This window comes from Apteryx rowi, unplaced genomic scaffold, assembly GCF_003343035.1.
Source record: "Apteryx rowi isolate R43461 unplaced genomic scaffold, aptRow1 scaffold_57, whole genome shotgun sequence".
In the NCBI taxonomy this organism is placed as follows: Eukaryota; Metazoa; Chordata; class Aves; order Apterygiformes; family Apterygidae; genus Apteryx; species Apteryx rowi.
In genome coordinates, this window is record NW_020450838.1 from 1,584,147 (window position 1) to 1,596,449 (window position 12,303).

Below are 12,303 nucleotides of genomic sequence, written 5' to 3' on the forward strand. Positions count from 1 at the left end.
ACGGATGTTGGTTTCAGACTTAACTGGAATTGCTGGGGAGAGGAGTTGGGGGAAGGGTATGGGGAATTCAACACTGTTGGGTCTTCACTTTCTCAGTATTTAAGTGTTCCTTGCTGATGGAGCACAGATGGTCTTAGATTAAGGAAAAACATGCCAGAATTGCAGGCTAGGCTCAGATTGGGGAGTTAAGCTTGACATGAAATAAGCAGAAGGCTGTAATTAGCTTATCAAGAGCATTAGGCACCTGGTGGAGGAAAGCAGATATGTAATGCACAATGTAGCTGTAGCACAATAAAAAAGATACTGAAAACTGGTTTATGAAGCTTGGGGGACTTTTTGTTGCTGACTTCCTTTTCCAGCCCTGCCTGGTAACGTCTGAAAGGTTCCACTTGTTCCTGGTTATTAGTGATTTATGAGAAATGACATTTTCTGACAGTTTGTGATGCTGAGCACCAAACCTCATAGAAGCCAGAGAGTGTAAAGGTCAAAATCAAGGTGCGTTGCCAAAAACTTCCCTGGGAAGCTTGCACCACATTTGCTTGTGCCCCATGTGTGCTCTGTGGCTGCACTTACCAGCCATCTCTTTCCTCCCTTTTGTTCTTTCTGCCTGTTTTTGCAGCCACATGTTGTTTTTCATCTTAACCCTAGGATACAGGCTCTTTGGGGCAAGGATTGTCATTTAATTTTGTGTAGAAATGCCTAGCAGAGTGCAGCTGAGAATTCCACGTACTACCACCATGCATGTCAAAATCGTAGTTCCTAGGAGCRGTGGTCTAGATCCTTTCTCTACATATGCAAAACAAATGGAAATTCAAATATAAGCCTGCTGAATTGAATAGGGAAAGTACAAAGACTCCTTTTTAGTGGAGGATTTAATGCTTTTTTTGCCTCTATTCTTAAGTACTGTCTCAAAAGCTAAAACTTTAAAATGGAGTAGAGCAGGAGTGAGAGTCTGGTTTCACTTATGTTCCCCATGGCACAGGCAGGCTCAGGCGGGATCTCTGTTTTCAGCCTGCCTTGCAAAACTTTTCCAGTCTCTCTGGCTTGCACGAAACTGGCCTTGGCTAATTAAAGTAATCTCAAAGCTTTCATTTGGTCTCAATAATGCATCTTTCACTTAATTAAAGATTTCCACTGCCTTTTTTTCCCTTTTGGTTGCGCTACACCAAGCTTAAGTGCACAACCAGAAAAGAATGTTGATAGGATAAGTTGAATTGCATGCACATTTATTTGTTTAATTGCACGCTGCCCTCTTTTTTTCAAGCCAAGAAAGGACTAAGCCCATGTTGAACCTCTTATACAATTTTAACGAGAATATATTGCAGTGTTTGTCATCTGAAAGAGTATTAGTCCCCCCAATGCAATAGATGCAATTTCCCTAAAGAGAAACAGGAGGCACAGAACAGTGAGAACGTCATCTTGAGTTCTTCATTAGTCCCTTTAATACTGCAGGATGTGCTGATTTTGATTCCTGAACCTCAAACTAAGAGTTTGGAGAATCAGACCCAAACTGGGCATTTTTCTCCAACTCATTTCAGCTCCTTCTCAAAGTAAACAAATAAATGCTAAACAAGTATATTTCATGATATAGCCTGAAGAAGAATGAAGAATGCAAGATTTTCCCAATTATTTTGGAAAGCTCGTAACACACAGGTTTCACACGTGCTTCAGTGATTACATTTTCAGTTTGAAGCATATGTAGGAAGATTGCTTTTGTAGCTGAACTTTTCATGTGGGTGCACAAAAATGCACTTGGTTGACTGTGCAGGATTTGTCCAGTCTGCCTCAGAAGTGGAAAAAGAAAAGCATGTATAGTGGGGAACCCTTAACATCTCTACATAAGAGCAAGCTTCAAAGAGGCACAATGGCAAGGAAACCCAGAGCAAAAAAATGAAGGAGAAAAAAATTGCCTTGCTTGATGCAGAAATACAAAGGAGACTATAGCCATGCTAAATTGATTTTGTACTGAATATGGGCTGGTCCATTGGAAGGGGTTTTGAACCTCCTATTCCAGAAATCATTGTGCAAAACAGTAAGAGGAGGCTGTTTAGAAGTCTTGTCACATCCATCAGTGGAGCCCACAGAGAGGAAGGAGGGATTTAGTTCTGAATGGCGACTCCGCTAAGGAACATAAAGGGGTGGAGATGGACATCTTTTGGCGGTAGAGGGGCCTCAAAGGAAGAATTGCCTCCATTTTACCAGCAGTGACCATTGCTGTGACTCCTTTCGTTGGTGCGCTTCTTAGAAATGGCTTGTTGCACCTTGTTTGTAGTGACTGAAGCAAAAAAGAATACAAAACCTGTTCTTTGCAGAATAAATAGTGCTTTTGGTGCGAGAAATAGTGCTGCGGGGTATCTACCTGTCTGGTGTCAACCCCAACAGTGTGTGCATTGGCCATACATATATTCCTGACCTGGGCTTGACTGCAGTGGAATTTTTCCATAATCATTTCTGAATAAGTATATTTTAACCTCTTTATTTAGTTCATTTATTGATTTATCATATAATCTTATGTCTTTGTAATCTCTGGTGCATTTAGTAAATGTTTGTTGTCATAAGCTCTAAGTTGAATGTGACATGGCAAGAAACCAAATTCCACTCTGGATGTTAATTACCCACTATGCTAAAAGCCTTGTCTCAGTTTCTGTATGCTTTTGATCTTCAGTAATAGGAAACACTGTAAGTCATCCTTCCCTAACATCTTCCATGCTGTTCTCCAGTTCTGGATGTTGTCATTCATTCTGTACTGGCTACAGGCAAGTGCTTTAAGGTCTTTTTTTAATTTTCATACTGAATGTCCCAGTTAACTAAGACCATCAATTTGCATTTGGCCCAATATATGCATTTGCATACTTAAAAGCAGTAGAAAAATTGAATGGATTAGGTTGTTTTTTAAAAGAGATAAGCATCCCGTATAATACATGCAGCTAAATCATTGTAGTGCTCAGTACTTTCAAGCAAAATGAAGCGGATCATCAGCAAAATGAAATCATTGTCACAGACTGACGTTTTTCTTTGCTTTGAATGAGAAAAATATAAAGAATAGATACTGGAAACAGAAATCCAATGCCATCTTTATCTGTATTCTCCAGAGTGGTATCTTTCTTCCAAAGTAGTATCTTGGCCTGTTCATCTAACATTGCTGCATAAATATGTAGCTGTCAGTCTAAGCTCAGCGTACAGCCGCAGCAGAACATGTACTCCTTCTTTCTTTACCCTTATGCACAGCACTGCAACCGATCTGTTGCTAAAAACTGTAATCTGGGCATCGTTCTTGATTTCCACAATCCCTTCTGTCCAAGTGTGGCATCTCTTAAGATATATCCTGAGCTCCTTATTTGACTGGGTCAGCACTGGCTTTGCACCCTTCCAGTGTTTCCCCCTTTCTCTGTCTTTCATGGGCCTGCTCATGTACAGCACAGCCTGCCTCTCACTTCTCATGAGAGGTCCTCCCCACTTTGGATCAGCCCGTGAAGCCAGCATCTCTCCCTGCTTTGGTCACATGTGCCTCCTCCTCTTGCTTTCTACCACGCTGCCCGTTGCATCTCGGAAGACCTGTTATGTCAGTGGTATGCTGAGACCTTTGCCTCTTGTGCGGTTATGCTGCCCTGTTTCTTTGTGCTTCGCTGCCTGTTGCCACCTGAGGTCCTGTGTGTGATGCTTTGCTTATAATCCGCTTGGCAAGATTGTCTATGTTCAGTGCTTTTGCAGAAGCTTGCGCAGGGGGTCCTGGGCCATGATGGAAGCTCCTAGGCACTTAGATACTACTGTGAAAATGGCAGTTTTGGATGACAGACAAAGAAAGTTCAAAACTTCATTGTCTAAAAAAGCTCAATTTTAGCAGAGAATTAGCAGAAAAGCGAATTCTGCTCTATGTGGAATTTAGCATCGAATTACAAATATTTTTACACTAGGGTTACTGAGAGGATGCATAAAGCACTGGCAAATCAATCTGCGTGTTTCAAACATGAATTTTAAGTTGCCAATCTACCTCTCCAAGGATGAGCTGGCTGCTGCATTATAAGCTGTCCTTTGTGTCCTAAAATTCACGAAGAGCTGAAAAGTAAAGGTTGTAACCTGGACGTGATTATCTGTATTTATTATTTATTGTGCAAAATACCTTTTTACTTTTAGTACTTGGTATCAAATATTCTTTACTAAAGCTTTAGACAATTATCTTAATAATAAAACCTTGCACAGTGCTTTCCATCTGGGTATGCTTTAGAAACCGCGATCTGTTAAGCCTTATACAGTACTCCTTTCAGATAAGGAAATGCATGGTCTGGAGTTGTAAATTCCTACCTGACACTGCAGAGAGAGGGGAGTGTCTGATTTACAGACCTTATGTTATTTAATGGATTCCCCTGTAGGACAAATGGAAGTTGAAAGCTCCAAAACTCAAATTTGTTTTTTTCTTTGTAAGTTACAGATTGTGGCCTTGCCCTAAGATGACAGAGCGGATCAGAGGAAGGAGAGGACCTGGGTGCATGGCGTCTTGGCCGTTGTTCTAGTCTCTAAACCCGCTCCCTCTGCACATCACCAATTCAGTGGATGCRCTTTGTGATACTGCTTGCATTAAAATGCTAAGAACACATTTTGTGCTAGACAAGGCTGTCTCAAGTCCTCAAGAGAGCGGAGTTCAGTTCTCAGCTCTGCCTCTGACCCGCTCCGTGGCTTTTCCTAGGCAGTTGACCTCTCTGTGCTTCTGATTTTCCCCTCCTACCGTGTGCCCGTGTTGTCTTTTTAGCTTGTAAGTGCTCTCGGACAGAAATTCTTTCCTCGCTGTATGTTTGTATATTGCCAAGAAATACAAGGTCACAATCTCAGTTCATGCCTCTACGTGCTCCTGTAATACAAGTAAATAACAAAGGATTTTGAAGCTGTGAAGGCGAGAAAATAAATAGCATTGACCATCGAAGAAGAACWCAAAGCGGCTGAAATACTTTCCCCCAGAAAGGAGTGAGTTAGCTTTGCAGTCGAACACAGATCCTCTCTGCAGGCAGAGATGCATGGCAGAGGTACAGGAGCTTCCTGATGTACTGCTCCTCAGGAGAGTCCTCTTGCATGGGCAGAGTAGGAGACCATGACCTAGCAAATGCGTAGTAACTCCTTAAGTTGGGGTAACTTGATCAGAGAAAGTAGAGCTCACATGCCTGGAGGCTGGGCCTTGTTCTGCTAGGTAGTATTAAGTGCTCTGCCCGGATGTGCATACAACCTGAATACGTAAAGCAGGAGGACAAACTCTATTCTAAGTCAGTGATGCCCAAGAATGAAATGTGGTTGAAGTAATGCAACCAGCAAAGGGAACGTAGCCAGTCCTGCTGGGAAGTCTCCTCCCTGTCTAGGGAGTGCAGGTGTAGTCAATTATGTTATTTTTGTACAGCAGGTGAGCCAGGACTGAAGAACTTCCTCGGGGCTATTGCAGTTCTCATTGTAAGGATGTGGTAAGAGTCCATGAGACAGAGGTCCATGAGCCTCGGTTGCTGTTACTTGGGGCTGAGGTAAAGATCTAATCTTAAAGTGAGAAAGTCCTTCTTTCTGATGAATTATTCGTTTCTTACTAGGCCTGCATCTAGCATCCACTTTGGTTCTCACATAGAGTGAACGTGTTGAGTAGCCAACAAATACCAGGCCAGAATCGGTCCCAGGATAGTAACGGGCTGACTTTCATTTATGTAGAAAAGGTCTGATTCAGAAATTAGGGTTATGGGAACAAGAGCCCACTGATGAATTTTTCTGCATGTTTGCCAACCTCCAAGTGTTACATTTTGAAGTCTTCCCCAGGTGACTTACGATCCAGCCACTTCCAGAAGAGCCATGCAACTGTGCCAGTCACTGTCGATACGCGCTCTGGGTACTTAGTTTAAGTGAAGCATACAGCTTGAGTTTTATCACATCCTGAAGGGTCTGAGATCACTTAAGGGAAATCAATTAATAATTTGATAAAACACAATGCAATTCCCTTCACCCACGTCCCCCCTGAAATGAATTGACTCAATACTGTGATAATTCCTCATAGCTGTCACTGCATGCAGCAGTGATCTGTAATTTGTATACTGTGGTATGCAGCTGAACTGACTGCTTATTGAAACTTGGCATTATGTTCTTTTGGTATTAGTTATCTGTTTATCAGACATGTTTATCACAGTTTTAATAAATTACCTGTACTGGAACTTCAGAAGTGGCCTCTAGGGTATTAAGCTACTGCTCTCTATTATTAAGAAGTTAGATTTCAATAAGTTTTGCTTATAGACCCCTTTAAAGGTGACTTGTCCTTAAGAGACAAAAGCCAATGCTTCAAAAAGGAATTTAACTTTCCACTTATAGAAGAAGGCAGCGAGTCTTTATGGAGAAGTCCTGGAGTATTTAATAAGGAAGAAATAGCTAAAGTTATGTAGAATTTTTTTTACACTAAGTTTTATAGAAACATAAGTTAAACAAGAACCTTTACATGGATTTTTGTGGTCCAGCCTATAGAACTCTTTCAGAGATTTTTTTTTTAAGTGCTATAAGAACCAGTATTTACCTATTTCTTTTAAATGCTGTAGAATTTGCCCAAGGAAGGATAGATTAACACTGTCACTGTCTTGTGTGGAGACTGCAAAGTGTGTAGAAACATAGAAATGAACTTATAAAATGGATTTGTCAACATCAGCAAGAATCTATGGGTTGTATTTTAGAGGTCTGAAATCTGTTCATCTATATGGATGAAAAGGTTCAGACTAACATCCTGTAGGGGAATGAACTGTCCTCTGAGCAGTCACTGCCTAAAGGTCTTGATCTGCAACCCAATTTAGCAAAGTCCTTAAGTATGTGATTAAGCTAATCTGGGGTAGTAAGGTATGTAAACATGTGCTTTATTTCCATTGAAGTGAGTGGATGTTAAATGCTGTGCAGGAACATGGCCCCTCCACGTGCCTGTCTCCCCAGGACTGGAGAAAATTTTCCATACCTTGCTATGAAATGAGCTGATCCAAAAACAGTTTGTAAATAAGAAATGCAGAGATTTTGAGTTGGATTAAGGAATACAGGAAGCTGCTTTTGGAGCAGGTCTTTTTTCCAGAGGTATATTTCAGTGAATATACTAGTGCCTTGTACAGTAGTTGGAAAAGAAGATGTAAATAAATATGCAGGGAAAGAAATGACTCTGCCAGCTTGGGTCTCTAGTGCACAATAACTGTCATATCACAACACCTCCTGCCCTCCCTTCTTCATGCATAACTCAGCAAAGGGTTACGTGACTGGCAGCCTCTGCTCAGGGCACCCTACACGGCTCAAGCGGAGAACCAAAATCACCTCTTACCCCTTGGGCAGATTGAAAAGTCTCCTGTGTGCATTGCRGAGGGCTGATGGAAATGGAAGTTCCTGCCGTGAGCAGTCCCCGCAGACCTGAACCCCTGACACACCACGCTGCTTCTGCTTCTGCTGACCTTAGCAGGAACCTGGGCAGCTCAGTGCCTTTTGGGAAATGCTGTGCATCTTATAGAATCAGTCCTTTTCTTTTTTTTTTGCAGTAAGCCTGTCCTTGCTCTTTCAGCCACTTTCAATCATAAACAATGTAAGTTTTTGTGTTACACATTTCTCCCTTAATAGGAGAGAACAGCATGAATCTGAGACTGTCTGCAGGCATGTGCGGCTGCCAGTAGCTTGTATGGAGCACTTATTTAATGGAAGTGAGTTTGGTAACAGATGGATAGGATTGTAATAAAGAGACTTCACAAATTAAAAATGGGTTTAATTTACCTGATAAAAATGCACGTAGCTTATTCTCTTCCAGTTTTCACTTTTCATTTTTAAAACAACATTTTGATTTGGAGCAAAAAMCAGCACCTCTGTTGTGCAGGTACAGTGCAGGGATTAACATATGCTTGATCAACTAAATTCATATGTGGTGTTTGAAGTAATTATAAACTGCTGGCCTGAATGTAAAATCTGGTCCATAAAAGTTGAGGAGGCTTCCACATCAGCATTTGAGGATGCACATGACTATTGACAACAGGACTTCCTAGTGACAGGCAGGTACTTTGGATGCCAACCTTAAGATGCGCAGGTAATTAAATAAATGTATCTAGAAAGCTTTTTGCAGCAGTGTGTGCTGAATAACTGATTTGACAGCATATGATGGGCTAGAATTTCTAGATCACTTTTGATCTGCAGTCTGAACTGGAAGCAAACTTTGATGCTCATAATTTATTAGAAAAGACCTTAACTCTTTCTGTGTCTGAGTGTGACATTTGAATGTTCAGACTTGCACCGAACTTTGCCATTGCGGCCCATTTCTGTTAATCTCTAGTTGGCCAGTGTTGCACCACATACCCACAGTGGTATGAATGCTTTTCCACTGATTGTTCTCCTTCATATGACTTCCTAAAGATGCAGAAATAAACCCTTTCCCCTTTTTTGGGGGAGAAAATCTGTCTGCATGGAACTCAAGAACAGAAATAGAGATGGGAAGAAGCAGATGCCCATGCAAATATGCTGAATAGAAGGCACATTCAATTGCAACTTCAGTTCAGGGACAAAGTTGCTAATACTCTACCGCCTCTCTGCATGGCTGGCTGGGCAGTCCTGCTCATGGTTTGCATGGCTCTTGTCTTACACAGCAGCTGCATCCCTGAACTAGTTGTTTCAGTTGTATGGCATATGAATCTGAGGTTCCCACGTTCTGCACATRGGCCATGTGGTTGCATAGGAGATAGAAATTCTGCATTTCTTCTGAAATTGCAAGAGAGAAAGGATGCTGGCAAGCTTGTAAGGAGGTAACGTGAGGAGCTGGGATGCTCTTGGCAAGGAACTAAGGGAAGGAAATGTTGATGTCCTGTCACCCTGACATCCTAAAAATGTGTTTGCTTATTTGCTTAAGCATGTGGCAGGTAAGGAAGCAACTAGGAGAAAGAACATATTGTCCTGTGTTCATATGTAGTCTTGCTACCAGTTTTTGTCACATCTTCATCCAGGCTCTGTTTTCCATGACCCATGCCATGAAAGTTGTTTTATTGCCACATGGGTTCAGAGGTGTCCACTCTACTGCTTTTGACTGACATGTGTAGCAGGAGGTATAGAAATAATCCCAGATAAGTTTTCTGAAGCTGGGAAACTTAAACGGCTCAGACAGCTGAGAAAATGAGTGATAAATTCAGGATGATCGCCCAGTGGGGTGACCAAAAATGTGTGGTTGATTTGACCTCAATCAGGAGTGCAGAGTCAGCTTTCAGCAGTAAAAAGAAATAGAAAGTAGATGCCTATATTGCTGAGAAAACTCTGGGCACACACAGCTGAACTGGTTCTACAAATACGCTTTGTGCACTTGATGTTCTCCAAAAAAGAGAGATCTTTCTGAAGGTTTCTCTGCCCAGTGTCCGGGATGTAGGTTGAGTCTGGGACAAAATGAATCTAAGAGAGAGGAAGAAGATTTCATCTGGGAAGAAACAGCTTGGGTTGTACAGTGACATGCATGAAGTAGAGCACCAACATTACACAGGRAGTTTGAATGAAGAGGCCCAAGATAACAGGGATGACAAGAATGTGAAGTTTTAATCTGAAAGAAAACCTGATTAGTCAAGTAAAGAAACCCAGGAGGGCTAGAAAACTCATGCAAAGGCCTCAAGCTCAGAGTTTGGAGCCTGCCTGGGCTCAGGGGGTCCAGCCCAAAGGCTATGACTGCAGATATGTGAGGGCTCCTGGGAGCCCAATGGAAAGACTTGTCTGGGCTGCAGGTCATCTGACTGGTACATGTTGATACCTTGAAGTACAATTATTTAAACATGTATTAGCTGCTTGGCCTTGCAATTATATTTTTACTATTGACAAAATGTTCTGCATTGCAGGGTCATTAATATTTTCTTTGAGTCACTTGAGGTCATTGGAGTTACTTAGTCCTCAAACTAATACCTCCCTGCCCTTCTAAAGACATGTGTGGGACTTGTAAAACATGCTTGAGATTGCTATATTGCTTAATTATCCTCATAACTAATGAAATGCACACTGACTAATGGTGCAGTCACAAACAACATGTTCCCATAATTTGGGCCATCACCAAGAACTTCTGTTATCACTCAATTCATCAAGATAGTGCTTCAGAAAGCTGAAGGGCAGTGCAGTTTAGTAAAAGAAGACATTTCGCCACTAAGAACATAGCTGGAGGGATAAATGCTCTGACATGAGCTGTTTGGGATGTACCTGAAAGCTCTGTGGTGCAGGTGGCTGGCAGGAGGAGCTAGGTGTCCCCTAGGAGGCCGTATTCTGCTCTTGTTAGGTTGCTACAGTCCCAGAAGGCCCAGAGTATTTGTTGAGAAGCAGCAGTGATTGCTGAAGTAACCAATGATTTTTGTTTTCATTTTGTCCTGTCAAATATTGTCAAGGTCAGCTGGGGCTGTAATGGGAAGTGCTGTGTTCCTGTTTTTAAGATGGAAAGAAGAGCCACCTAGTAAGCTCTAATGAGGGTTTTTTGTATTAGGCTTGTCAAAAATTGATCCAAGGACCAAGAATACTGTGGCTAGATGAATATGGGCCAGAATTGGACTGAGGATCAAAATGCTGCTGAGTAGTGATTCTGCAGATGTTGAGGATCCCTGGGAGTCACCAGTCAAAATTCCTCACTCTACTGTAATGGTTTATCAGAATGAGCTTTCTCTTCCGATGACATACCCCCTCTCAGGATATGGCTGACATGATCCTTTCCAGGGAAGACTTATCCCAGTTCTCCCAAAAGTACTTCTGAGGCACAAACTTTTGGCCTTCAGCCTGGATTGGACTACAATACATGGGAGGTATTTCCCAATCAACTCCCACAGAAAGATCTCTGCTGTTCCCTTCTTCCGCCAGATCTTTTCATGTGCTCCTAAGGTCTTACTTCAAGCCAAACTGAACTGAATGCTCAACTAACAATAGACAAGATTCCGGTTTTCAAAGTGAGGTACCAATATTCCTCCCCCGAATGTTTAATATRAATGGATTTCCTGGGTGGTGGTATTTCTTGCAGTTATGTGTTCACTGGGGGGGGGAATTCATCCCATCTTTTTACTGGACTACCATCTTCCTACTGCAACAAGTGGGATTTATCATGTATCAAGGGGACAATTTTTATGGAAGTCCAATGTTTAAAAAAGTATGTTGGCTGCAGTGAGAAAGTTCARGAAAAGTTCAGATCCGGACCGAACTTTAAAGCTATTTCCTGTGTTGGTAATGGATTGAAAAAAAAAAAAGGAAAGAAATCCTGGCTATTTTAGAGCAGTTTTGGGTCTGTATCTAAACTTGCAAACCTGGCCTTTCCATATGTAGCAGAGCTATTTTTCTTGTACTCAGAATGATGTATTATGTATAGTATGGATGTTTATATGTATTTTCACCTCCAGCTAACAATACCTGCTTGAATTCRTTACCACTATTTAAAAAAAGTGCTGAAGGAAGGAAAATTGCAGAGGGCACTGAATGGTTGGGTGTGTTGCTGAAGTTTTTAAATCTAGGAGTTCTCTCTAATGGAGTTTTGCTGGTTTGACTTTTCTTGTGAAGGAAGGGGTCTCTTTGCTCTGAAGGAGTCAGAGTGCTCTCGGTCAAGGCCTCACAGCCCAGTCAATAGTGCCTTCAACCCTAATACATTTCACTCCACCTCAGGATCTGACCTCACATCTCTAGCRTTACAAATTGCCATCCGTTTCTCCCTGCTTCCTGTCTCTCCAAGCTATGCCTTTCAGCTCCCCGTTCTCGTTTTGTCCTGCTCACTTTTCTGCATGATTACTTAGAAGGTGATAGTGTGCCACCAGCAGATATGTACAGAACGTCCGGGCTTTGCTGCAAGGAAGGTTTTTGCCTCGGTGAGAGCTGCGCAGCGCTGCCTCTTTGAAAAAGGCAAGGGCTTGGCCTATGGGGCTTGTGTCTTGGACACTTCCAGTTGAATGATGATCAGAAGTTGCAAGAACTGGAATCTGGACATTTCATCTATTTATCATTTGTGTGCACTGTGAGCACAGTGGGAGTGAGATATATTTACTGTCACAATGCTGGTTGCAAATTGGGCTGCATAAACTGGCTGGAGATACTCGCTCTTGTTTTGGGAGTCTCCAGGTGTGGTGGTTCGCTGCACTGTCATGTGACTTGTGCCTTTTGGTTTCTCAGGCAACAGCATGGGGTTCAGATGAAGACACCAGGCGGTCCTGTCAGAGTAAAGGAAAAACTGAGGTAAGTTTTGCTTTGCTACAAAGATATACTATGGGTAAATTTATTTGCATCATTCCCTTAGAAACACACACAGGGAGCATCTAACACCAGCCTGAGTTTGTAAATCTGCAGCCTTTCAGAGCTGTC

General features: G+C 42.1%; 1 protein-coding gene across 1 annotated transcript in view; it reads left to right on the forward strand.

Moving 5' to 3' along the window:
* Positions 1 to 12,303, forward strand: part of SEMA5B (semaphorin 5B) — a 135,165-nt gene that overhangs the window by 43,866 nt on the left and 78,996 nt on the right. The window contains exon 4 of the mRNA XM_026082200.1: positions 12,115 to 12,177. Within this exon, the coding sequence (XP_025937985.1) occupies positions 12,115 to 12,177 (63 nt within the window). The remainder of the gene's footprint in view (positions 1 to 12,114; positions 12,178 to 12,303) is intronic.